Here is a 26,937-nt window from a genome sequence, read left to right as displayed (position 1 = left end):
ATTCAGTAAACCATAAAACCTTACATCAAGATAAGAGATGTAGTGTTTCTTACCAAAATTCTTCTTGGATGACACAGCCATTCCAATCTCCAGTTGATTACAGGGCACAACTCTTTAGTAGACACTCAAAGAATTATTCAGGATCCTTCCCAAATATATACATTTATAATTCCTATCAGTAACCCAATTTCCAATTATAGGACCAACTTAACTTCTCTTTTAGCCCTTCTGTTAATTTTCTTTGGATGTTTTCCAAGTTTTTCATATCTTTGGCAAAGTTTAATGAGCTATTCTAGGCACAATTTTTTGATAAAGTCTATCCAATTTAGGAAACACAGAGGAATTTCCCGTTGGTCCAGTGTTTAGGACTCCATGCTTCCACTGGAGGGGGCCTGGGTTCGATCTATGCTCAGGAACGAAGATTCCCACCCCCCACCCCCCCCACCACCGGCAAAAGACTGCTTCACTGTTTGTATGTCATATTTATTCAGGATATTACAGTAACATGTGGTACATTTTCACCCAAAATATCTCTAATAAAGCAAACTTCTGTGTTCTACCATTACTTTATCTCCATTTATTCTTGTCTCTAGATTGTGTTTCCTCAAGCCTACACAAATAGTATTGTTAGTTTTTTATCCCTAAGTGTATCACCTAAATAAATGCCAATACACTGCTGTCTAACTCCGGATACAAGTGTCAACTCAGGTTACTCACCAATATACACAAAGAGTTGATTAAGTTCAAAGTTTCATAGTTTAACAAAAAGAATATCTCTTAGCTGTCAGGTCACAACATCTACATTGTAGGCTTACTTGAGGATAACCTCGAGGGTAGAATTCATATTGCATCATCTTTAAATATTTAATGCCCTGCCAATGCTATTCCTCTCACTCTAAAACATAGTGCTTTTAGCTCAATGTACAAAAACAATGTTCTATATATACATGATGCTCAATAAACACCTGCTGGATGAAAGAATGAGGGATTTTATATCTTCTGAACTCTTTACACAGTGCAAGAATATAACACACATTTCCTTAAATTCATTAATTAAAATGCTATTTTCTACTGGTTTTAATAAAGGAAAATGAGATACTGACCTACATGTTGAAGTGTTTGCTTTAGAACAACAATGCAGTTTAGCACCATCAAGGCCTGTAGAGGGAGGAGGATGCAGAGTGACTCCAGGGTGAACAGACTGTGAGCTTTCAAGAAAACACTGCCAAAGTGGATCCTGAGGCAAAGGCTGGGTCTTACAACCCTCGATGAGGCCATCGACAATCTCCATTTCTGTTTTCTTAGACATCAGAATTCTCTTGCAGGCACTTTGGCAAGCATGATCTTCAGCTCTGTCACAGCAATACAAACCTACAGTTTTGGAATAGAAGTGGATTAATTAGCTGGTTTTATAGCATGCACTGCTCAGGCAGAAGAATCAAGTAGTATACTGGAATCCATTACTACTCTGAGTCATGTCAACATCTCCAGGATATTAAGCCTACCAAATTCTCTTTCCATTGCTTTGCAGTGTAGCAAACAAGTGAAAAGCTAAAGGTGGACTAGGTATCTATTATCAGATTCTCCACTGTGCTCATTCATGGGCTCTCTAGCATCATTCCTAGATAAATGAAATATCCTCTTACACCAAAGAGGTCCTTACCTGCAAGGTGTTTTATGTTCCTGGAAAGGATACAGTAGGTCAAATTGGAATTATTTCATGCTAGAAACAACTACGTAAAAGGATCATGTTCTTGACATAATGAGAAAGATGACTAATTTTAATAGCAATAATCACAAATACTGTATTTCATCACATTCTGGGATAAAAAGATTTATAAATCTGTACAAATTAATCTAAGTAGTAATTTAAATAATACAATAACAAACTCTGACAAGGCATAAGTTTGTTATACTTTTCTATAAAAAACTAGAAAGCAAGTGAACACTTTCAACCAGACTATAGAATTCAAAGGGCTTCTTTGAAGTAGTTTTCTTAGGAGTTTGACTTCTTAAGAAGCCTATTCAGGAATATCTGTTTGTAGCTTTCTTTTCCAGTTTTCCTATATATTAGCACAGACATTTGAGATGGTTGTTCTTTTACCCTTAAAACATTTTCTGCCTTTTTTTTTCTTTTGACCTGCTATCAACTTTGCTTCAGCAGCACCTCTCCATAGCCTAAATGTCAGTGAAGACAGATCTCTCTTTAAAATAAATGAATGTTATTTGCAGCAAGTGCTTCACCCTCTGATTTTCCTCACACAATCACAAAATGTCATAAGCCTTAGTTAGAATCTGGCCAAACAAGGCATAGCACTGCTTTTGAGTTTACAAAAACAAGTCTTTGAATATCCCAGTGTAAGTCAAAACACTGGCATCTGGCTTACAAGCCTTTTGCCGGTTTTGCTTAATTAGTCAGTTACTTTAAGTCTGATCACCTCTAAATGAAGAAAATGATTTATAGGCTTTACAAAGCTGAGATTCTGAAGATCCCATAAGGTGCAAGTTCATCAGGAGGCCCTGACTTTTGAAAAGTATGAGAATCTCATTTATACTGATATTTTTATTATAAAAGTAGCAAATGTTCATTGGTAAAATTCAAATATTACACATCCAAACAATGTGGAACAACTAGGTATTAACTAAAAATGAATCTTACTATATACATTTAGTTCTGCAACTTCCTTTCCTTGCTTATTACATCTTGGACTTCTATAATAAATATACATTTTTTTCTGGTATTGTAGTAGATTTACAGAATTGTGTTAGGTCCAGGTGTACAGTAGAGTGATTTGGTTATACATATATTTTTAAATTCTCTTCCATGTTAGTACAAGATATTCAATATAGCTCCCTGTGCTATATAGTAAATCTTTGTTGCTTATCTATTTCATATATGGTAGTGTATATCTGTTAATCTCATACTCCTAATTTACCCTTCCCCACACAACCTTTTCCTTTGATAACCACAATTTTGTTATTGGTCTGTGAGTCTGTTTTATAAAATGTTGATTTGTATTATTTTTTTTTAGCTTCCAGATAAAAGTAATATACTATTTCTCTTTTACTTCAGTTAGTATGAAAACCTCTAGCTCCATGCATGTTGCTGAAAATGGCATTATTTCATTCTCTTTTATGGGTAATATTACATTGTATGTTATCACATTTTCTTTATCCATTCATCTGTTGATGAACACCTGGGTTTTTTCCATGTCTTGGTTATTCTAAATAATGCTGCTTTGGACACTGGCATGCATGTTTCTTTTCTTTTCTTTTCTTGTTTTATGTCAACATTAAAACAAACAACTAGATCAATACAGGTAATAATTTAAAATCTTAATATATGAGAGCAAAGTATCAGCTCTATAGCCCTGGAAAAAATCTTTACATTCACCAAAAGACACCCATTATATCTGTTTTGTGTATCATGATGCTTCTTATCTGTAACGAATCTCATACAGAACAATGAGTACTGGGTTGCAAAAGAGGATTTATTTTTGCACCTGTCTATAAAAGTCTTTGTCTACAAATGAAACACAAGTGCTAGTATGTTTCTTTTCAAATTAGAGCTTTCATTTTTTCCACATATATATCCGGGAGTGGAATTGCTGTTCATATTTTTAGTTTTTTAAGGAACCTCCATACTGTTCTGCATAGTGGCTGTACCAATTGAAATTCCCACCAACAGTATAGGTGGCTTCCCTTTTTTTCACACCCTCTTCCGCATGTATTTTATATATATATATATATATATATATATTATATTCCGCATGTATTATTTGCAGACTTTTTGATAATGGCCATTCTGACTGGTGTGAAGTGATACCTCACTGTAGGTTTTTTTTCTCTCATTGTAGTTCTGATTTGTTTTTCTCTAATAATTAGCAATGTTGAGCATCTTTGCATGTGCCTGTTGACCATCTGTATGTTTTCTTTAGAAAAATGTCTATTTAGGCCTTCTGTATATTTTTTGATTAGTTTATATTTTTTGATATTGAGTTGTATGAGCTGTCTACATATTTTAGAAATTAAACCCTTGTTGTCACATTCTTTTTCAAATGTTTTTCTCCCAGTCTGTAAGTTGTCTTTTTATTTTGTTTATGGTTTTCTTGCAAAAGCTTATAAGTTTCATTAGGTCCCATTTGTTTATTTTGCTTTTATTTCTTTTGCCTTGGGAAACTTATCTAAGAAAACATTGTTATGATTTATGTCAAAGAATATTTTGCCTATATTCTTTTTTAGTTTTATGTCATGATGTCTTATAATTAAATCTTTAAGCCATTTTGAGTTTATTTTTGTGTATGGTGGGAGGCAGTATTCTAACTTCATGGATTTACATAACATACATCTCCCTTTTCGCAGGTTGTATAATGTTGTTATTATAGAGATATGTAGTTTATTTAATCAATTTTAATCAACACCCTATTGGTGGATGTTTAGGTTATTTCTAGTTTTTCTCTATTAATAGCAATGTTGTAGTAAACATCCTTTATATGAATAGATGTGTTTTTACAAATTTGTGTTTTCTTAAAGGACAAATTCTGAGAAATGGAATTACTAGATTAAAAGGTATGGTTATTTGAAATGCTCATGGTCATAGCCCAAATTCTGGCCCCCTCCCCAAAACACCCATACCAATGAATTCTCCCCCTTCAGGATAGAGAGGGCCTGTTCCTTCATACCTTCAACAGCTCTGTCTTTCTTGGCATCTTTTAGCTAAGACAAAAATGACCAATCTGCCAAATCTAAAGACCAAAGGAGATCTGGGTTTCCCAAATGACCCAGACTATAGATATCTTCAAGAATTTATTTCCTTTTTACAAATTATTTTACCAAAGATTGAAATGAGAGGAATATATATGGCTTTTACTTACTATCTGTTGGGTTCCTCATTGGATAAGATTGGGTGTAATTGTTCACACAGTGTATTAATCGTGGACTAATAGAGGCACAATAATTTTCCACTGCTTTGATCTGAGAAGGACCAGGAGAAGAATCTGTTCGAAAAATGGCTTGACAGTATTCTCGGCAGTTTGTGTGATGACCTGCATAACTGCAACAAACTGATCCCACTAGAGGAAAAAAAAGATGACAGTGAAATGAAATCAGCCATTCGCTAACATTCAATCATCATAATAATGATGAAACAATTTGTGTCTTTTTGAATTTGAGAAATAAAACCATGCCATGGAAGACATGTACTTAAAGTCAGAACTACTGTAAGCATAGCCATGGGGACATTCAGGTGGTCACTGGTCTGAGAAAGTCATTTTTTGTCAACTTATAGTCTATAATGCAGTGGTCCTCAGCAGGAGCAGTACCAGCCCATGGGAGAACTTGAATGCATGTGGAAGTATTTCTGGTTTTCATAATAACTTGAGGATATCTGCTGGCATTTAATACATGGGGGTCTGGGCTGTTAAATGCTCTGCAATGTACAGGACAGTCTCATACAATCAAACTGTCTCACCCATGGTGAGAACCACCAGACAGTTTCTTTCCATGTCAGATTAGTAGAGATTCATAAACAAAGCAAAGCAAAGCAAAAAAAAAAAAAAAAAAAAATTGAACATACCAAAACAACAAAGCTCCAAATAGCTCCTTTATAAAATAGGACCGATAAAAACTAAGAGATATCAGGATCATTTCATAAATTTGCAAATTATATGTGCCTATCTTGAAATAAAATCCCTAAAGTTCTATGCTGTTTAAACATCTCCAAGATTAGGACTAAATTGAAAGTTCTCAACTCATAACTGATATGACCTGCTTCAATACTGAAAAGTAAAACCCACATTTGAAATAAGTGATTCTGGATTTACATATTTTTAAAAATCAAAGTAGACTGTTTAATTTATCTGGGAAGACCAGGATGAGTGGCTAGGGGTGAAGATGTGGGATTTATAATGAAGAGGAGCAAGAGGCCCTCACAGGAAAGGCTAAGGGATCTGTGGGAGGCCAAAGGGAGCCAAAAAGGTAGAGGGATGGCCATAAAAGGTTAAGAAAAAGGCAGATGGGAAATCTCTGATAATTATTAGGGATGGTTATATAGGAACCAGACTCAGGTTTCAGTGACTTCTATAGAACAGGGAATTCAGGTGGCTTCCAGAAATAATAATAATGATAAAATTATATACAAATGAACTAAACTAGTACTAAACTAACAGCAAGACAAGCCTGTTTTCATTCACAGCTACATTTATCACTGTCAACCTCAATGAGGCTAAAACTGAGGGTAGAGGTGATGGATGCTGAGGACAAAGAGACAAGAGAGAATGGGAGGAGGAGTCCCCCATGAGGCTGGCTTCCCTGCAGTGTGGGAGGACATAAAATTATGTGTCAAAGACTATCTGGGAAATGTTGAACTAAATCCCAATACAAAAAGGGTAGCAAATAAAGTACAGACAGATAATGTTTCTGGTATTTTAATACACACACTACCAAGCTCATCTAAACAACTCTTTGTTCCTTGATTGCGTTTCCCCATTTCCAACTGCTCTCATTGTTTCCTTCACCTATGTCCTTCCTCCCATCTCTACTGTTCACATCATGTCTGTCCTTCTAGGCCCAGCTCAGATACCAACTCCACAAAGTTACTTCTAAGCACCCTGCAGGAGGTGATCTCTCCTTCCTCTGAACTCCCACAGCACGTTCTCAGTAACTCAAGCCCATACCTACCACGTCCCAGGGTTCTTTGTGTACAGATTATGCCCTCCAAGATGTGTATCTGCCCTGCACAAAGCAGGGCAAGCAGTCAGTGAATATCTGGAAGCAACTGAGAGGTAGCACTCAGCAACTGCTACATTATTTTACATCATATTATGTGTGCTCAACTTCTGAAAGTTATCCAAATGGGGCATGATCTTCCTCTAAAACACCCAGCACTATTATCTGCTTTGTAAATCTCCAACTAAGACATGGGAATTGTTAGAATTCATGAATGGCTCGACGCTCCAGAGGAAGCAGCCTATCAGAATCCTGCTGTGCACATTCCTTCAGATGGTTTAGCAACAGTCTGTTATAACAGCAAAGTGTTGGCAATATTTATAATAGCTAAATCATATTCTGTAAGCTGTGTTTTGCTCTTTGGATTGCTGGTATTGCTGATAATATACTTACTTTCATTTCTGCTAATGCAACTGAAAAGAGCATTCTGTAAATTAAAGAAAAACAAATAAAAAATTAACAACCACACAGAATTTCTAATTTTATTCCACTTTATAGTTATACAGAAATCTGGATATCAAACTACTTAATCTTTCTCGAAATCCAAGATTGAGAACAAAGAAACTATGATATAGCATCCTGGTGAAAAGAGAAACCATCTTCAAATACATTAAGAATATAAAAAAGCTTTTAGAAAATAATAAAGGATATTTAGGGAAATACATTAATATATTTCATATAACCACAGTATTTTAAGAGTTGAAAGGACCTTAGAGATCACTTCTAATTATACTCAAACATGGCCATACACTAGACTCACCTGGGCTTCCTAGGCTTTACCCTAGACTACAGAATTGAAATCAGGAACGAAGCACAGAAATCTAAATTTTAAACAAGCCCTCAAAGATGATTCCTCTATAGCCATCCTAAGGACCACAGTTGGGGGATCTCTCTACTACTTTACAGATAAATAAAACATTTCCTCAGCAAGGAAGAGACAGCCCCAAGTCACAGAGCAAGTCAAAACTAGAACCTGAGACTACAATTAACGTAACTAGATCTCTTAGATCATGAAAACATCACCCTGGCTTAAAATCATTGTAAGGAAAATAAGAAACAAGACAAAAAAATTTCTGGTAGAAAGTGAGTCGGATGATCAGGGCTTGTTGGCTAAGATTAATATCACTCACATTTGAAAGAGGATGAATTCTTAAAAAAATATGTTGTTGTTGTTCAGTCCCTAAGTCATGCCTTGACTCTTTGTGATCCCGTGGACTGCAGCACGCCAGGATTCCCTGTCCTTCTCTATGTCCTGAAGTTTGCTCAGACTCACGTGCACCGAGTTGGGGATGCCATTCAACCATTTCATCCTCTATTGCCCCTTCTCCTGCCTTCAATCCTTCCTAGAATCAGGGTCTTTTCCAATGATTTGGCTCTTTGCATCAGGTGGCCCAACTACTGGAGCTTCTGTATCAGTCCTTCCAATGAATATTCAGGGTTGATCTTCTTTAGGATTGACTGGTTTGATTTCTTTGCTGTCCAAGGGACTCTTAAGAGTCTTTTCCAGCACCACAGTTCGAAAGCATATAGGTATAAATAAAAGGTAGATAGAAATCAAGGGTACCCTTATTAATGAATACAGATGATTTTGGCTTTTAATTGTAACTAACTTCCAAGCTGCCTATGTGATCTGGACTTATTAAGGGACCAGCTTTACTGACATTTAAAACTTAGCTTCAAGGATCCATCTATGTAGTTGTATGAAGCTGTGCTGCATTTTCTCTACTATATAATATTCTACTGTAGGAAAAAACCACACTTTGACTTATCCAAAGCAAAACAAAATACTAGGACCCATAGATAAGGGTCAATAATTCACTCAGTATGACTTCTTTCTGCTAGAGGCCTCATCAAACAATATAAAATAGTGAAAAGTAAGTATTTTTGGTATTCTTTAGTAGTGGTCTGTTTTATATTTCTCTTCATCCATGTTTCTGTATTTTAGTTTAACTTTTTAGCTACCTATTATAGGTAGCCCTCAATTTTGGTTCAATGGTTTTATGAACACTTTCAATAAAATGACCTAAATCAATATTAAAAAGTCATCTGTTACCAACTTTCCAGCCCCTCTTGACTGGGTTAAAATAAAATCAATAAAATTCTCATTGTCTTTCTCCTTCTAATATGCTGGTTGTTCCTTTAGGTTTTAGCTTTTTTGGTCCTGTTTCTAAGGAAGTATGGTTATTATCTTGGTGGCCACCCTAGGTTGCACGGCCTGATTTCCATTTTTGTTCTTCTTCCAGTTATTCTTAAATTCTCTAGAGCTGTAGTTCTGAAGTGGAGGTGATTGTGTTTCCCAGGGAACATCTGACAATGTCTAGAGACATTTTTGGTTGTCATAACTCATGGGGTTGGGGTGCACTACTGAAGTGACATCTAGTAGGTAGAGGAGTCTAGAGATGCTGTGAAACATCCAACAATGTGCAGGGCAGCTCCCCTACAACAAAGGACAATCCAGCCCCAGATGTCAACTGTGTGAAGGTTGAGAAATCGTGCTCTAGAAACTTACAAACTTTTTCAAGCTTGATTTTTAAAAACCTCAATCTTAAAAATAAAAGAAATACCACTCTGGGTCACTCTTGTGGATCACTGAGCTTCAGCGAGAGGTACTAAAGGACATAAAATCTGAAAAACAGCAGAGATCATCTAATCCAATTCCTTATTTGACAGAAGCCAACGACTGAAGTCCAGAAAGTCTGAACCCTAGCTTTCACCCACAAATGAGTCAGCAAACTATGGCACATGGGCCAAATCTTGATCACTGCCTGTTTTTGTAAATAGTTTTATTAGAACACAGCCACACCCATCATTTACATATCGTATATGGCTACCTCACACAATAATGGCAGAGTTGAATGGACAGTGAGCCTAAAACGGTCTATATGCCTAAAATATTTGCTATCTGACTCTTCACAAAAAGTTCGCTAACCCCTGACATAGAAGGACTCAGATGTCTCTCTTGATGTCACATCCAGAGCTCAGAGATATTCCCTAAGCATTTCTCATTTCTCTTAATGTTCACTGATAGACCTTTCAGGCATACGGTTACTCTAACTTACTGAACTAAAGAAATATGAACTTTCATATTTCTGCAAGGCAGCACCTCTAGTGTTAATAACATGTTTACATCTCTTTCTTTATCAATTTTAAGGTTTCAAAGAATGGTCCTTGCAGAGAATAGACTGGTGGCTGCCAGGAGGGAGAGTGTGGGAGAGGGCTGGATTGGGAGTTTGAGATTAGCAGATGCAAATTGGGATATACAGAATTGATAAACAAGGCCCTACTGTATAGCACAGGAAACTATATTCAATATTCAGTGATAAGCCATAATGGGAAAAAGAATGTATATACATGTATAACTGAGTCACTTTTGCTGTATAGCAGTAACACAACACTGTAATTCAACTATACTTCAATAAAAATATAAAATTAAATTTAAAACTTACATTAAAAAATAAAAGAATGGTCCTTCACTCAAGTATACTGGTATTTGATAAATTCATCAATTCTCTGTTGCTTACTTTATATGCATCATGATTTTATCATATCCTTCTCTTTGATAAGATTCCTAACCATATGTAACTACACCTAAAGTATAAACTATAGGTAACTTTTTTTGGTGGGGGGGGGGCGCGGGGAAGGGGGGCCACAAAGCATGTGGGATCTTAGTTCCTTGGTCCGGGATCATATCTGTGTTTCCTGCATTATAAGCATAGAGTCTTAACCACTGGACTGCCAGAGAAGTTCCAGTAACTCTGCCTTTTTACTGCTTATTGTTGTTTAGTTGCTAAGTTGTGTCTGACTCTTTGCAACCCCATGGACTGTAGCCTGCCAGGCTTCTTTGTCCTTGAGATTTCCCAGGTAAGAATACTGAAGTGGGTTGCCAGTTCCTTCTCCAGGGGATCTTCCTGACCCAGGGATTGAATCCAGGCCTCCAGCAGTAGCAGGTTGATTCTTTACTGCTGAGCTACCAGGGAAGCCCTTCACTGCTTAAACTACTGCTGGTTAGTTTGACAGGGCTCAGGACACACATGAGTTGCAGCACCGGCTTAGTTTCTTCATTTCTTTAAACGGTCAATCTTGTGAGTCTTGGCTAAACTCGTCTTAAGTCTGGTGAAGGGATCAAATATCTTATCGCCATCTAGTGGCAAAAGCAGGCAGTAACTGAGGGTTTATACTTGGGTTTATATGGAGCCTCTTTTGACCTCCTGCCACCAATACTATACTCATATAAACACCTCCCCCACCCGACTCATTTTACTCTAGAAGAGATCAAAATTACAGGGTAACTGAGGTGAGAACCTACCACAACCTCAGAGACCCAAAGAACAAGCCAGCATGTGGGAGTTGACAGTGTCCCCAAAGATCTTTAAGTCCCAAAGCCTTCACGATATAGGTGGAAAGACAGATATACACAGTAAGCAAAGGGCAGAGCTGGGTGGGGCTAGAACCCAGAGTGCTCTGCTTGTGCTCTCCTATGACACTATCCTGTGAGAAGACTTTGGATTATTATTTTGAAAGTAGCCAATGCAAAGCTGAATTTATGTCCATAGAGTGATCTATCTTAACAGTCTCCTGTTTTTAAAATCAACATCTTAAATTGTAAAAAAAATAATCTTCTTGGTTATTATATCCTTTAAAAAATTTTGAACATGAAGTCTTTCTTCAGGCAGCTGCTTTCATTAACTAGTTCCCTGCCCTACCTTCAATGGTTTTTGAGAACTGCAATAAGCCCTTCCACCTAGTACTGGGAGCAGGTAACCTGTGGGCAAACCTAGTAGAAAAACTAAGATACAGAGTGAAATCAACAAGAACCCTATGTGATCTTTCATGTCACATCGACCTTCCTTTTGGGGTCCAAGTAGGAGGCACATTCTGCAGCTCCAACTTCTTGTTCATAAGTTAGCTCTGTAGATTTATTTTTGACCTGGTCACCTGCTTTTCCACTTCAGTGACCCCTTCTAACATTTCTCCACTTGTCCACTTGTCTCAATCCTGTCTCTGTCCCACTGCCTTTCTACTATAACTGGTCCCTCCAGCTCCCTTTCCCATTCTCACCAATGATGATGATGAAAAAAAAAAAGGATCATATGAATCTTATTAAAAACAAACAAAATCAAGCTTGAATCTTTGATGTTTTAGCCACTTCTGGAGAAAGACCCAAAAGAACACATTCTATGAAATGTTAATGTTTCCTATTCCCAAGGCTACTAGTTAAAAGTAAAAGGGACTGATTTTGTTCTGAAGACCTCAATAAATAAAATCAGTTTGCTTTGCACAGATGGACTGAAATTTCTCCCAGTTTGAAGGTTTGCATGAAAAATCTAGCTTATTAAATGTTAAATCAGAGATTAAATACTTGACCTTTTTTTTGGGTCGCACCACACAGCTTGTGGGATCTTAGTTCTCTGACCAGGGATTGAACCTGGGCCACAGCAGTGAAAGCACTGAGTCCTAACCATCAGATTGCAGGGAATTCCCCAACAACGGAACTTTAAAAACATGTTTTTTTAAACCTCTACAAGATGTTTTCTCCTTGTTGTGGACACCATGGCTTTTTAGTGAAAAAAAATCTAAGTGACTAGAACACGTAAAGGAGTTTAATATGACATTGTTGCTGTTTAGTCACTAAGTCATGGCTGACGCTTTTGTGACCTTATGGACTGTAGCCCATCAGGGTCCTCTGACCATGGGATTTCCCAGACAAGAACACTGGAGTGGGTTGCCATTTCCCCCTGCAGGGGATTTTGCTAACCAGGGATTGGACCTGTCTCTCCTGCATTGGCAGGTGGATTCTTTACTGCTGAGCCACCAGGAAAGTCCCTTAATGCAACATGGACATCACTAAACAAGTGATTCTTCAATTTCTTCAGCATTTCAAATAATGTCATTTCAATAGTGGGACAAAAATGAGACCCTAAACTAAGATTAACAGGTCTAGACTACTCAGAGAAGTTTGTTCATGATTACCACAGAGTATCCAACCAACTGGAAGCAAATTCACTGGCAAGTACTATAACACCTGCAGAGTAACACAAGGTCTAGAACAGAGCTTACATACAGTATGTGTCTGTGGCAGACTGACTGCAGCAATGGTTTCGATTTTTCACACTTCTCTGTCTATTTCTCTCACACTAACTCTGGACTTAATCGTGTGATTTGCTTTAGTTAAGGGGACAGCACTAAGTGTGAGGAAAGTAGAGGCCTGCCCATGTATCAATACTTGCAGGTTTCACTTCCTCTCTTGGGCTTGGGCCGCCACCATGGGAACTTGTCAGACCCAGGCTGTGAGAGTGCTGGGAGAGACTCATGGAATAGAGCTGAGCTGACTTAGCCGAGGGCATCCTAAACCAGCCAGGCCCTGGCTGATTTGCCAGGTAATGGCAGATGGGTAAGTGGGCCCAGCTTGCTCAAATCAGAACTGCCTAAATGCATGAGAAATAATAAATTGTTATGGTTCTCGGCTATGGGGTTTAGGAATGGCTTGCTACACAACATTACTGTGATTACAGATACAGTATTCAGTGCTTTCTCTGCTCATTCAAAGAATGACTAATTCATAGACATTTACACAGGGTTTTCACATAAAACTGCTATTTACTCTGAAACAAAGAACCTTGTGTACTACCCAGAGTGGGAAAATTTTCTATTAAAAATTCTATCTATAAAAATACTAACTGTAGCACCTATTTACAGGCAACAGATTTCTGTTCATCCTTTAAGTCTTACCTGCTCTGTGAAGACTTCCTCATTACCCTGGGCAGGGTTTTTTTCCTCCAGGCTTCAAGGTGTCTTATACAGACTTCTAGCAATGTACTTGGATTTGTATTATAATGGACTATTTGAATTTCCCTCCTCCCAAGGACTAGGCTATGGACTTCTTACTGTTCTCAGAGTACAAAGATCCTTCCATCTTTGTACTCTGAGAACAGTGCCTGGTACATATTAAATGTATCAACTCAATGAACATTGAAGGAATGAATGAATGACAGATGCAAAGAAAAGTGAGACATGGACTCTGCTGGAAGGAACTCAAGCAATTAGCATTAAAAAGTGATAGGCAAACGAAGAGTTACACTATAAGGTGACAAAATGCTACAATGAAGTATGCAAAGTGTTTATATGTAGCAAGTAATATTTTTGAGTGTGGAGGGAAGAGGGCTAAGCAGACAAGATTTTAAAGAGGTACCATCTAAGCCAGAATTTGGATAGGGGTTTTGGTATTCTGCGGTAGGGTGGGATTTCACAGGCGTGTGGGTAAAAGGGAGTTCTGATTTGTAATATTTGCTGATATGTATGGCATAAATACCCCCAACATGGCTGCTTTTCAAGTTAAAAACTGGCTTGCAAAATTCCTGAATATTTAACAACTGACCAGTTCTCCCTAGCAGGTAGGAGTTGGCTCTAGCCTACTACTGGATGGGAACGATAGGATGGATTCAGGGAGCAGGAATTCCAGGACAATGGGTGGTACAGCCACAACTAACTAACAAAACACACAGCCAATCTGGGAAGTATAAGCAGTAACCTGTAGAACTGTCAAGGAGGGAAGAGTTAGGACCAAGAAAAGCTTAAGTACACCAGGCTGAGGAACATGAACTATATCTTACGGGTGAGCCACTGAAGAGTTTCAAGGAAGGGAGTGTTATGACCATATCTGATATTTAAAGAGGTCACCCTAGAAGAAGTGGAGATAGTAAAAAAAAGAGGAGAAAGTAGAGACAGGGAAGCTACCTGGGCAGCTATTGTAGTAGTTCCTCAAAGTGGTATAAAGGCCTGAAACAGGCTATAACTAAGGGTCTGGAAAGTAGGCCCATTTAAGACATATTCCACAGGCAAATCTTTAGGGTTTTATGGCTAGTTGTTCTTTGTTTTTGTGGGAGGTGGTGAGAAAGAAGAAATAGTAGACAATACCTTTTAGGTTTTTAGTTTGTGTATCTGGGAGGACTGTACTTGAACAACCAAGTGAGGAATATAAGAAAGATGGTAAGTTTTTGTCTGGGGATGAGTGTATATGTGGCGTTGTGTAGTAGTAGCGTGGAGGGAAGGAGAGGTAGGGAAGATAAGTTAGTTTGGCTGATTTATTGGGGCAATCAAAGCAATCAGGGTAGATGAGATTCAGTTCAGTTCAGTTGCTCAGTTGTGTCCAACTCTTTGCAACACCATGGACTGCAGCACGCCAGGCCTCCCTGTCCATCACCAACTCCCGGAGTTTACTCAAACTCATGTCCATTGAGTTGGTGATTCCATCCAACCATCTCATCCTCTGTCGTCCCCTTCTCCTCCTGCTTTCAATCTTTCCCAGCATCAGGGTCTTTTCTAATGAGTCAGTTCTTTGCATCAGGTGGCCAAAATATTGAAGTTTCAGCTTCAACATTAGTGCTTCCAAGGAATATTCAGGACTGACTTCCTTTAGGATGGACTGGTTGGATCTCCTTGCAGTCCAAAGGACTCTCAAGAGTCTTCTCCAATACCACAGTTAAAAAGGATCAATTCTTCAGCACTCAGCTTTCTTTATAGTCCAACTCTCAAATCCATACATGACTCCTGGAAAAACCATAGCCTTGACTAGACAGACCTTTGTTGGCAAAGTAATGTCTCTGCTTTTTAATACGCTGTGTAGGTTGGTCATAACTTTTCTCCCAAGGAGTGTCTTTTAATTTCATGGCTGCAGTCACCATCTGCAGTGATTTTGGAGCCCCCAAAAATAAAGTTTGCACTGTTCCCACTGTTTCCCCATCTATTTCCCATGAAGTGATGGGACCAGATGCCATGATCTTAGTTTTCTGAATGTTGAGTTTTAAGCCAGCTTTTTTACTTTCCTCTTTCAAGAGGCTCTTTAGTTCTTTGCTTTTTGCCATAAGGGTGGTGTCATCTGCATATCTGAGGTTACTGATATTTCTCCTGGCAATCTTGATTCCAGCTTGTGCTTCATCCAGCCCAGGGTTTCTCATGATGTACTCTGCATATAAGTTAAATAAGGAGGGTGACAGTATACAGCCTTGATGTACTCCTTTCCCGATCTGGAACCAGTCTGTTGTTCCATGTCCAGTTCTAATTGTTGCTTCCTGACCTGCATATAGATTTCTCAAGAGGCAGGTAAGGTGATCTGGTATTCCCATCTCTTTAAGAATTTTCCAGAGTTTGTGGTGATCCACAAAGTCAAAGGCTTTGGGATAGTCAATAAAGCAGAAATAGATGTTTTTCTGGAACTCTCTTGCTCTTTCGATAATCCAGCAGATGTTGGCAATTTGATCTCTGGTTCCTCTGCCTTTTCTAAATCCAGCTTGAACACCTGGAAGTCCACAATTCACGTACTGTTGAAGCCTGGCTTGGAGAATTTTGAGCATTACTTTACTAGCGTGTGAGATGAGTGCAACTGTGCAGTAGTTTGAGCATTCTTTGGCACTGCCTTTCTTTGAGATTGGAATGAAAACTGACTTTTTTCCAGTCCTGTGGCCAATCCTGAGTTTTCCAAATTTGCTGGCATATTGAGTGCAGCACTTTTACAGCAGTAGATGAGACTGCCTAGATAGAAAAACCTGGCCATTTGGATTAGATGGGGTCATAATCTAATCAGACTTGATCAGATTTCCCTTTGGGGATGATCTTATTCAGTTCACTTCTGAGAAGAATGGACTAATGAGGAAATACATAAGCTCATCAGACTAAATGGGAGCTATTCCATTTAGCTTCTATTCCATTTAATTCCATTAGCTTCCCCAATACAAAATATGGCAAAACCAAAGAGCATACAAATGGAGAATAATCAAGATTTTATACTATCTTAAGCCAGTACTGCAGGACCTAATAGGTTTCGCTCTTTTTGGAGCTCATCAGCTGCAGGTAACGGCTCAAATCTAGTCCCATACAGCACACCTGTAGAGCATTTTACCATTACAAAGCCTCCCATTCACCATCTTCTATTTATTATATTCTGACAATCCTTGGCGTTTCCTTGGTACTAACTAAAAGAAGCTTTACATTTAGGTGCTAAAGGCTCTGCTGAGGCAAAGTAATCACATGACTCTTATTGTTAAAATTGCGCAAAGTCAACTGTCCACAGCCTAGGCTGTTATCTGCCATTCAAGAAGGCCTACTGTATTCTTGGAACTACTGCAGCACAGATCCAATCACACCGAGGCATAGAAGGCCTCGAGCTGTCCAGAGAATACTGTTGATCCCTGCCCTCCCAGCTCTAAATTTTGGGAGCTACTTTTTCATCCCTTTTCCTTTATGCTTCTGGTAGTAAATCTAGAATCAAAGTTATTTTGAGAGAAAAGAAACAAAATAAAATTAAAATAGAAATCTTTAAAGCAGAATATTTATTGTGACATTTCCTGATGATACACTACATACCATACAGACACACATAAAAATGCACCAAACAGTGGCATTCGGGGTACCATGAAGTGTGTGGTAAGCTACCATCTGTGCACAGAAGGGTGGAAAAGAATGTGTACATATTTACTTTCATGTGCATAAAGTCTCTCTGGTGACTTTAGGAACTGGGTGGCTGTGGTGTAAGAGGTAGGAAAGAGACTTTATTGTATATGGTTTTGAATTCTGAACATGTGAATACTAAAAAAAAGAAAATGAAATTTAACACATACCTGCACTCTTCTCTTATGCATTTAGCTGTGTGTTCATATGACATTGCTGACACTGCTGTGAGCTTGGAACTCACAAGGCTGACCATCTTTGTTCTTGTGGTTCTGAGAGCCTCTTTTTAACATCCTTAGAGTCTTAACTTTACCTCAGTATTCCCACAGAACCAGAGTCCAGGACATAGCATTATTTTAGTTTTCTTTAGCAACAATTTAGTTTAAAACTTTAAATGGCTTAACTTAAAAAAAAATCCTCACAAAAATATCTTCTTCTGGCTTTCCTTCATAGTTTCTCACCTTCCTTAATGAAATAACAGCAAATAACGAGTGAAGGAAGCTAGGAAGAAAATAGAGAACTGAAAATTGTATTTTTGATAAGGATATAAAGAAAAGCATACAGAAGGATCTGTGAAAGAAGGAATAAACAAGTAAAAGCATAAAAGTCTGATGACAAATTTGCAACACTCTATTTTAGTAGTTCATGCAGCAAATGGAAAGGTATATGTATTTATGGCCATTATGTTAAGAGACTGTCAGGTAAGGTCTGACATAAAGGCATGACACAGGTTTAACAACCTAAAACTAAAATTTGTCTCATCATGTTAGAGACATTGCCAAGTCTCTGGAAATATACCAGCCTCACATCATCTTGATGTTTATTCTGACATTCAAGAAAATAACTACCAACAGCCAATTTTTGTTTTTAACCACCATCTAGGTGGCTAGAAGAAAATGTTTTCAGCTAGCCTGTAGACAAAGACTATGCATAAAGTTTCACACCTTGTGGAAAATATGACTACGTTTTTACTTTAGTTCTAATCAGCCAATTTGCCCTACTGTGGCTAAACTAGTATGGCTCTACTTTATATCCACCATCTGTTCTGATTATTAGTGCTTTCATTCTAGTTGTTAAATATTTTAAATGTCATCCCTGGTCTAATATCACACATGAATAGACGTGGCCTGATCAATACTTCTAGGGTTAAGACCAAGTTTGTGAAAACGTATGGTGAACCTAGAACTGAGCATGCCGGTGATACTTGAACATGTCCATGATAGAGTTATCAAGCTACTGGTTAATCCTGGCAACTCTAACCAAATGTGTGTGATTCTGAAAGAAGTACTCTCAAATACTGAAGGAAGTATTCTTTCTCAGGTACTACTCAGAATAAAAGAACTGCAGAGACAAGTCTCTGCAGACTCTCTAGTCTCCTGTCCCATTGCAGAAATCTCCTCCACAGTGTGTTTATCCAGTAAATCTTTGCTTGAACACTTACAGTAATAAGAATTTCTCTTTTTCTTGGAATATCTCAATCCACTATTTTCAATGAACATAGAAAGGATCCTCCTACTGGAATGTCAGAAGGAGGATTGGCTCCTCCTCTTTCCATTCCCTAAAAATGCAATTTTCAAAATCAGCTCTCACTTTTTTCTACACTTCCTCTTTCACAGAGCTCTCCTTCACTCTTGAGATTCAAGAGTTACTTTATGGTTGACTTTGGGCATGATCTCTCATTTTTAGTCTGGTATTCCTAACTACCTCTGCGTGTGTGAGTGCTCAGTCACTAAGCCGTGTCCAACTCTTTGAGAACCTATGGACTGCAATCCACCAGGCTCCTCTGTCCATGGAATTTCCCAGGCAAGAATACTGGAATGGGTTGCCATTTCTTTCTCCAGGGAATCTTTCCGACTCAAGGAGCGAACCCACATCTCTTGCATTGCTGGCAGATTCTTCACCACTGAGCCACCTGGGAAGTCCAACTTAACCTCTGAGATATGCAATTTTTACATTTAAAAAAGACCTAACACTCAATATACTTCTATTTCTTTAAAATCCCTTCCCATGCTATCTTTGCTGTGTATTTTCTTTTTTAAAAATTCAATATTATTATTGTTTTCATATAACTTGTGTTTTAATTTAGTCCCTTTGTATTTTTATTGTTCTCATTTTCCTTTGCATCTCAAATAATTATAGGTATTTTAGAACTTCCTTTAGAGAAGGTCTTTTAGAAACGGTCCAGTAACAGCAATTCTTTGTTGTCTTTGTTGTCTAGAAACACCTTAATTTTGCCTTCTTTCTAGAAAAATATTTTTGCTGGATATGATAGTTATTTTCTCTCAGAACATTTTAGGTATCATTCTACTGTTCCTGGCTTCCATTGTTGCTTTGAAAAGTCAGCTGTTGAACTCCTTTGAAGACAATGTCTTTTTTTTTTTTTTTCTGACTGTTTTTAAGATCTTTGGCTATGAAGTATGTCTGCAATGTATGGATTAAAAAAAAAAAAATCCTGCCAGATCCTTCTTGGGCCTGTGTTTTTTCTCCTTCCTCTAGTATTCCAATTAGAACACTCATATCCTCTATGTCCCTTAAGTCTCTTTCAGCCTATCCCACTGTGCTGCTTTTTCACATAGCTTCTTTAGTTCTATCTTCCAATTCATTAATTGTTTCTTATACTTCCCTGAACATCATCTCCTATACTCAGTTCATCATAACAAATCCTGAATGATGGACTCTTATCTTCAAATCTCTGATTTATTCCCAAATATTTGACTCCATTGCTATCATCCTAGTTGTGGGCCATATTTGTTTTTAGCTAAGTTAGAGAAATTTGGGGGATCTAAAACTTAGCTTGCACCCAAGACTTAAAGCTTTCTAAAATATTGACTTATTTGTTATGCTGATCTCTTATCACAGAATCTTTATTATCTCCTTCTACTTAATAATGACTGACCCCCAAAATATAATTTTTCCAGGATCTGGTCCCACTTTACCTATCCAAGCAGAATTCTCAGCCCTAAATAGGCCTGCCTTCTTTTTACCCCCCTGTACAAGCCATGTGCACGTTTGCTAACATGCTTTTGATACAGTCTCCTAACCCAAATTATATAAATCCTTTCAGGCCTCTCTTTTGCAGTTTCTCCTGATAACTCCCAGCATGCTCAGTCCGCTTTCTCATTTGCTTGAGCCCTTGTGTGTTCAGTACATATTTTAATTATCTTGACTCAATTAGATATAATTCTTTAGTATTTGAAGTTGAGCTATATGTAGCTTAACCATAATTCTAACCTAGATCTGATCCAAAGTTTTTATATAATTTTACTTATTTTTGGCCAAGCCATGTGGCTATGTGGGATCTTAGTTCCCCAACTAGGGATGAAACCCATGGTCCCTGCAGGGGAAGCATGGAGTCCTAATCACTGGATGGCCAGGGAATTCCCAAAAGTTTGCTTTCTAATATAATAAAATTGCCTCTCACTATTCAATAAATATTTGTTGACTTGTGTAAAAAAGAAACTAGATGTTGCAAAATCATATATGAAAATGCTTTACATTTAACTAGTTTATCTTAGCTTAGCTGGAACAAAGTAATCTTAAATGGCATTAAAATTTTTAAACTTTATTCATTTAAATACATTTCTCAGGAAATCTCCTCAAAGGGGATTCTGCAGCAGTTTATCAGTAAAGATAAACATTAGCTCCTTCGAAAATGACCACTCATTCTCTGACTCTCTAGTCAAATTATGCAACTCCATCCTTTAGAGTAAATGTTAACCCCTAAAATTGTAAACCTAAAGTAATAGCTTACATATTTGGAAGTTCACTTCCAGGGGCCACTCCAGTGTTAAGGAAAAGGTACTAAAAACCTAGTTTTATGTTTTATAAACTATTCTCAGGTTGATAAACAACTGATCCAGTTAAAATAGGTTGCACTACACCAAAGTTACCCACTTCACTTTATAACAAATGGCCATTACGTCTACACTAGAGTTTAACAATCTAATGAGAGTGACTGTTATTTGGGGTTTATAATGCAGAACCTTCTTTCCATGTTTAAGTGCTCTTGCTCTCTTTTTATTTCTAAATAGCATATAAAATATAAAATAGAATCTCAAATTATCTTGATAATGTGTACAGTTTTTTACGTATGTAAACATTATATTATATATATAACATATATATTTTACATATATATATTACATATATATTTTATTTTTATATATATGTGAAAAAACCATCTTGACATGTACATTTTTGGAAAATATTAATAGTTGCTTAATTCTAGGCCAAATAAGGGAGGAGAGACTGAAAAAGAGAAACTACTCTTAGTATTTCTCTCATAGGACAGTGATTATCTCTCTTACCTTTCCTGTCCCGTCCTTCATCAACACATACTGGCAGACTTCCTAGGTCAATGCAGAAATCCAGACAAGAGAAGGAAGCACACTAAAATAGTGGAGGACAGGCTACAGGAGATGGACAGTGTCAGTGTCATGGACATCATGTGGGAGAAAAGAAGGAATCGTCACAGTTAGTCTCTTGTTTAAGAGAAACTAAAAGTTACTTCAGTGGTAGAGAGAAAAGGAAAAAAGAAAGATCTTTCTACTTCTTTGTAGAAAGTCTCTTTTCAATAAGAACAGAGAAGAACTGCAGTTAATTTGGAAATTCGTCTTCAGAGAAACAGATAAAACTTAGCAATAGTATAAAGGAACAAAAGATAAATAAGACTTTTTTTCAATTCTAAAATATTGAGAGATTATTTATAGGCTTTGAGAAAAGAAAAAAAAATCAGAACTATAATCTAGAAGCAGTGAAGAGGCTGTTCTATTTTTCTTCTCCAAGAGAATACAGACTATTAAAAGCAATAGGAATCCCAATGTTTATATATAAAAATGATGAATGAGTATACAGCTTTATACTATGAAAAAACACATTGTCACATTTAACAATGAAGTTCTAGAAACTGACCAAATTTTAGTATCAGTGAGGAGCTTTTATTTCACATCAGGGACAATCTTTTGTACATACTTACATGATATGAAATACTTCCTATACCTCTGCCCCTCCTCAACCTGTGTCCCCATGCCCCACCCAATCTATCAGTAAGTATTACAGTGCTTGAAATACCACTGCTAGGAAGAGTCCCTCGAGATTTAAACAGCCTTTGAAATTTAGTATGTACCTCTCCCCTCCAATGTACGATGCTAGGAAAGTACGAAGTTACTCACGCTAGCAATGTGATTGTTTCTTCCAATTAGTAGTAGTTCATAAAGGTGGATACCTGGATGAATCAAGGTATAGGAAAAGGGGCAAAAGAAGATATGGAACCTAAGGAAAACTATTTTACAACCTAGGATACAACCAGTAGCTATATTATGAAAACACAGGTTAAAGCTTCTACATGTGTGATTTAGGCATTTCTTTCAAATTAATGCTTAACTGCAACAAGTTAAAGTCATAACATTTCTAAACAAAGTAAATGACATTTTTCTCAAGATTATCTTTTCTATAAAGTAAAAGGTAATTTATTTAACAATGAATTCATTTTTAAAACTTGATTCTATCAATTCTGATAACATCTGATTCGTTTATCCACATTTGTGAAAATGCATACCTCATATTCTTTTCTGCAAACTCTGGAAATATCATTTTTTGACGATGCCTAAAAGATAACAAATTCCTCAATTAATTTATTACACATGCTCTTCAGTATGAAACCAAAAAGAATACAAACATAAGTATATGTAATTGCTGGCACAGCAGTCTTTACTTCATCAAGGAAAACCTCATGCTCAAATATTATCCAAACAAATCTCATATAATTTTTTAAACAAGCATTAGCTCCAGATATGCTAGAATTTCATTCTTCTATGGCTTTAATCTCACATAATAACACAGTCCTTTTGTTATTTCAGAAACTAGATAAGTTTGAAGGAAATGTAAATCAGAGGACTTTTTTTAAAAAGTCTAAATTCCATTCTGTAACAAATTTTCTTGTGAAGCTCTGCTGCAGTGAATTTTCTTATGAAGTTCTGCCAGGGCATTTATAGTTTGCTTTTTCTTTAACCCTTCATATTCTAAGTTCCCATATGAACCCATATCCTCAGAAAAAATCTGTACCTAACAGAGGAGACAACTAAAGAAGGAAAGGCAATGCTAGGCAATTAATTAATAAAAGTTATTTTTATGTAATTTTCTTAACAAGTTTATGAAGAAGAAATTAACCTTTCTACAGATGAGGAAACGGACACACAGAGAAACAACGTGATTTACTGAAGTATATACTTTCCATAAAAAACAAGCCAAAATACATCTGCTGAGGGGTGGCTGTTCTTCTACATGATAACAGTCTCCACTCAGAAATACAGTCCCAGAGCCATGGGCTCTGGTTCCTTTTTCTATTTCCTCCTCTTCTATCACCTAGGCTCATGCAGTTCTTAATAGATCAGCTGACGAGGACAGGGAAAGCAAGCAGCAGAATGGACTGGCAACTATTCTGTGTCTCACGAGATACACTACAGTTCAAATCCTCTTACAACTCAGTTTCACCTCAATGCCTGCAGGAGAACAGCAGATAGTTAGGCTGTGTGCTGCCCAAAGAGTGTGGTTTGGTAGTCTGTATGAAAGTGAAGGTGTCTCATATACTCCTGTTCAAAGACCAGTCACTAGAAGAAGAAAATAAGACAAGGCTTTGCAGCTGCAGTTTCAGGGCCACTTAAGTTTCCCAGTTAAGAGTGCTCCCACCACTTGGAGTTAGAGGAGCCTGGAGACCAGTTTTACCACAGCACTCTGACGAATCACCATGAGCATATAGTGAGGAAGAGTTCAGGGGTCTAACTTGATTCAGACCTGAGATACATCAAATCAGAGAGGAGTCATAATTCACTGTAGGAGTCATGCTCACCTGAGGAGCAGAGAAGGAATAAAGAACACAGAGTAAATCCATGATGAAAGACAGAGGGAAGATAAAAGCAAAATAAGCCAACTGTGTCAACTGCTTTCATCCAAGCACGCCTGAAATTTATACCACTATTTGGAGTTGTTTAGCACTGATTAAGCATGACCATAGGCAGAGTACAAAAGTCCTTGATTTCAATAACATTTTTTCTTTGTGTGGCAGAGAAAAGTTAAAGCACAAGAGAAGGCTGAGTGTCTTACATGCAGCAGACATAACTGAAAAAGCAGCATGTCTAAAAGGAAATATTCTATGCAAGGAATGCTAAATTTGCAGCTGCTATGGGTCACCTCTCCAGAAATAGGCAAGATCCAGGACACAGCTAAAATGCAAACTATACTGCACTCTGCTTAAGAGCCTCATTGCTAAGTGTTACCTGCTTGCATGCCTGTCGACATTCCAAGGTAATAGCCAGTTCACAGCAGCCTAAGCCAACCCAGCCATCAGACTTCTTAAACACACCTTAAAAACAAAATGTTCAAATGTTTTGGTCATAAGAAGTGACAAAACAAACTGGTTCAAGGATACCACTCAAGTCAAAGCAAGTTTCCGTAAGAAAACTAGCTTAGATAGCAGGGTCTCAAAAGTATGAAGCCCCTCCTCCCACCCTGACTCTCAATGCTATCTAGTCTTCTCAGGGTCTCTTCTCCCTGCTCACCTTAAATTCTCTTTAGCTCATTCTCACTCTAAGGTGGACAAAATCTCCAGAGGACATACGGGTTAAGGAAAGCAATGACTTCTTTCACCTCTGGACTGTGAACCAGAGGCAGGACTCCTATTAATAACTTAATAAGCAAGCAAACAAAATAGGGCATGAGTATTATTGTATTCAAAATACCTAGAATAGCATAAAACCCATGATGCTGTTTAACAACTGATACTTAGTAAACAGACAGGAACATCTCTTGTGAGCCATGACTGAATTTGATAGGTACACTTTACTGTGGGGCAAAATGACTACACTGATGCAATTTATGCACAGTAGCTATTTCTCCAACCAAATTACAGTGATACCAAAAGGTGGTAAAATTATAAAGAGTTCTAATGCAATTTTAAGATCCCTTTTTGCAATTATAAATGTCAATGAATAACTCCTAGATGAAATTAGGAGATATAAATAATGATTATGATAAAAGAAAAAATTTACTTGTAGGAATGCTGTAAATTCCTTATCTCTTTTAAGAAATGCTTTATGCTGCTTCCATGTAATACACAGATCTGCAAATTCACATGTACATTAAATTATTTCCATTTGAAAAAAATGTCAGGGATTCAAGGCAATAGGTAACATAGTTCTCTATACGAAACCAAGACCTAATATAAAAAACAGAAGCATTCCACTAAAAAAACAAACAAAAGCAAACAAATGGCCCATGGACAGACAAAGCTCTCAAAATATAATCATAAACCATTCCAACTGTTCAAACTGGCTAAGAATACCGCATATCATAAGATTCTATATCCCTATATGTTTAAATGGTATTAAAGGGCAGCAGACTCCCATCTAGTCCCACTGCCCAGCATAGATTCCTCTTGATCTTTGCTGCTTGCTACTCAGAATTGCACATATTCTATAAAGAATTTTGAATGGAACCAATGTAGGTCATATCTGTGAGCTTTTATACCATAATTCAGTATACTGCTATTTTCACATATCCAGTACCTTTTGTGTTTTAGTTGCTTAGTTATGTCTGACTCTTTGCAACTCCATGGACTGAAGCCCTCTAGGCTCCTCTGTCCATGGAATTCTCCAGGCATGAGTACTGGAGTGGGTTGCCATTCCCTTCTCGAGGGGAGCTTCCCAATCCAGAGATCGAACCTGGGTCTTCCATATTGCAGGCAGATTCTTTACCATCTGAGCCACAAAAGGAGCTCTTACTCTTAGAAAATATTAAATTATTCAACAAGCAACTACATTCACTGAACCCTTACTATATACAAAGCCCTTTATCAGGTATTTTGTGGGCTAACAAATAGATAAAAATATATGATTTATCCCTTTATGGAGATTACAGTTTGGTAGGAACAATACACACACATATATAATTATAGACACTAGGTAGAGGGATAATTAGGAAAACAAGCAAGGATGTGAGCAATTCCAAGACGAAAATAGTTCAATTAGTTTGAAATGAAAACTTTCAACAGTGTGAAAACCTTTAGAATTCAGAGAAATGTAAGCTATACTCCCTTTTTTCAAGGCACTGGCTTTAACCAGGACTGGAAAACGAGCTCTAATCCTAGGAGATCGGGAATGCCAGACAGGGAGTTTGGGCTTTATTCCGACTGAAGTGGATAGCCCCTGAGGGAGTTTTTTTGAAGAGGGTGGGGAAGACAGCTATGGTGTGTTGAAACATGAGTTATGAAATTACTCCAAAAATCCACCCCAAAAGTGTAATAATAAAGGCTTGATCTAGGAATAGCAAGGATGGATGCAAGATTTTACAAGAGGGTGAACGAAGCTAAAAAGAAAAAACATTCAGAGATAATGACTTGAGGGTTTCCAGTCTAGTGGCATTCATAACAAAAAGCAATTATAAGATGAGTTTGGTTTTGAGTCATGCTACCTGGATGCAGAGATCCAAGTAGAGAAGACTCGAAGTCATGAATAATAACTTGTATTTGAAAATTATCTTCTCAGAGCTGATTAGATAACAGTTCTGGGAAGGAATGTGATACCAGGGTGAGTGTGGAGAAAGAAGGGAAGAGGACCACACACAGGAATAGCCATGGTAGTTACAGGGGTGATAGTGTGTGTGTGTGGAGGTTGGGGGTGGTGCGTGGGGATAAGAGAGGACAAAGTCACAGGCCAAGGTGAAGTCACAAGGAGGTAGTGGTCAATGTATCAACTATTACATGGAAGTCAAAAA

General features: G+C 37.5%; 1 protein-coding gene and 1 non-coding gene across 2 annotated transcripts in view; both read right to left on the bottom strand.

Moving 5' to 3' along the window:
- The window catches only part of RECK (reversion inducing cysteine rich protein with kazal motifs), an 81,335-nt gene that overhangs the window by 35,881 nt on the left and 18,517 nt on the right, over window positions 1–26,937 (bottom strand). The window contains exons 5-9 of the mRNA XM_086415846.1: window positions 24,444–24,529; window positions 22,727–22,774; window positions 7,120–7,153; window positions 4,875–5,072; window positions 1,104–1,371 (exon numbers count right to left, since the gene is read on the bottom strand). Of these exons, the coding sequence (XP_086271972.1) occupies window positions 1,104–1,371; window positions 4,875–5,072; window positions 7,120–7,153; window positions 22,727–22,774; window positions 24,444–24,529 (634 nt within the window). The remainder of the gene's footprint in view (window positions 1–1,103; window positions 1,372–4,874; window positions 5,073–7,119; window positions 7,154–22,726; window positions 22,775–24,443; window positions 24,530–26,937) is intronic.
- Window positions 3,427–3,545, bottom strand: LOC147367161 (small nucleolar RNA SNORA40). The gene has a single exon (XR_015132214.1). It is a non-coding gene; the product is annotated as a small nucleolar RNA SNORA40 (small nucleolar RNA).

Source organism: Bos grunniens, chromosome 8, assembly GCF_055505025.1.
Source record: "Bos grunniens cultivar Pamir isolate PY7600 chromosome 8, Bosgru_T2T1.0, whole genome shotgun sequence".
Taxonomy (NCBI): domain Eukaryota; kingdom Metazoa; phylum Chordata; class Mammalia; order Artiodactyla; family Bovidae; genus Bos; species Bos grunniens.
The sequence above is the reverse complement of the archived record's forward strand: the minus strand, read 5'-3'. Positions and strand labels throughout refer to the sequence as shown.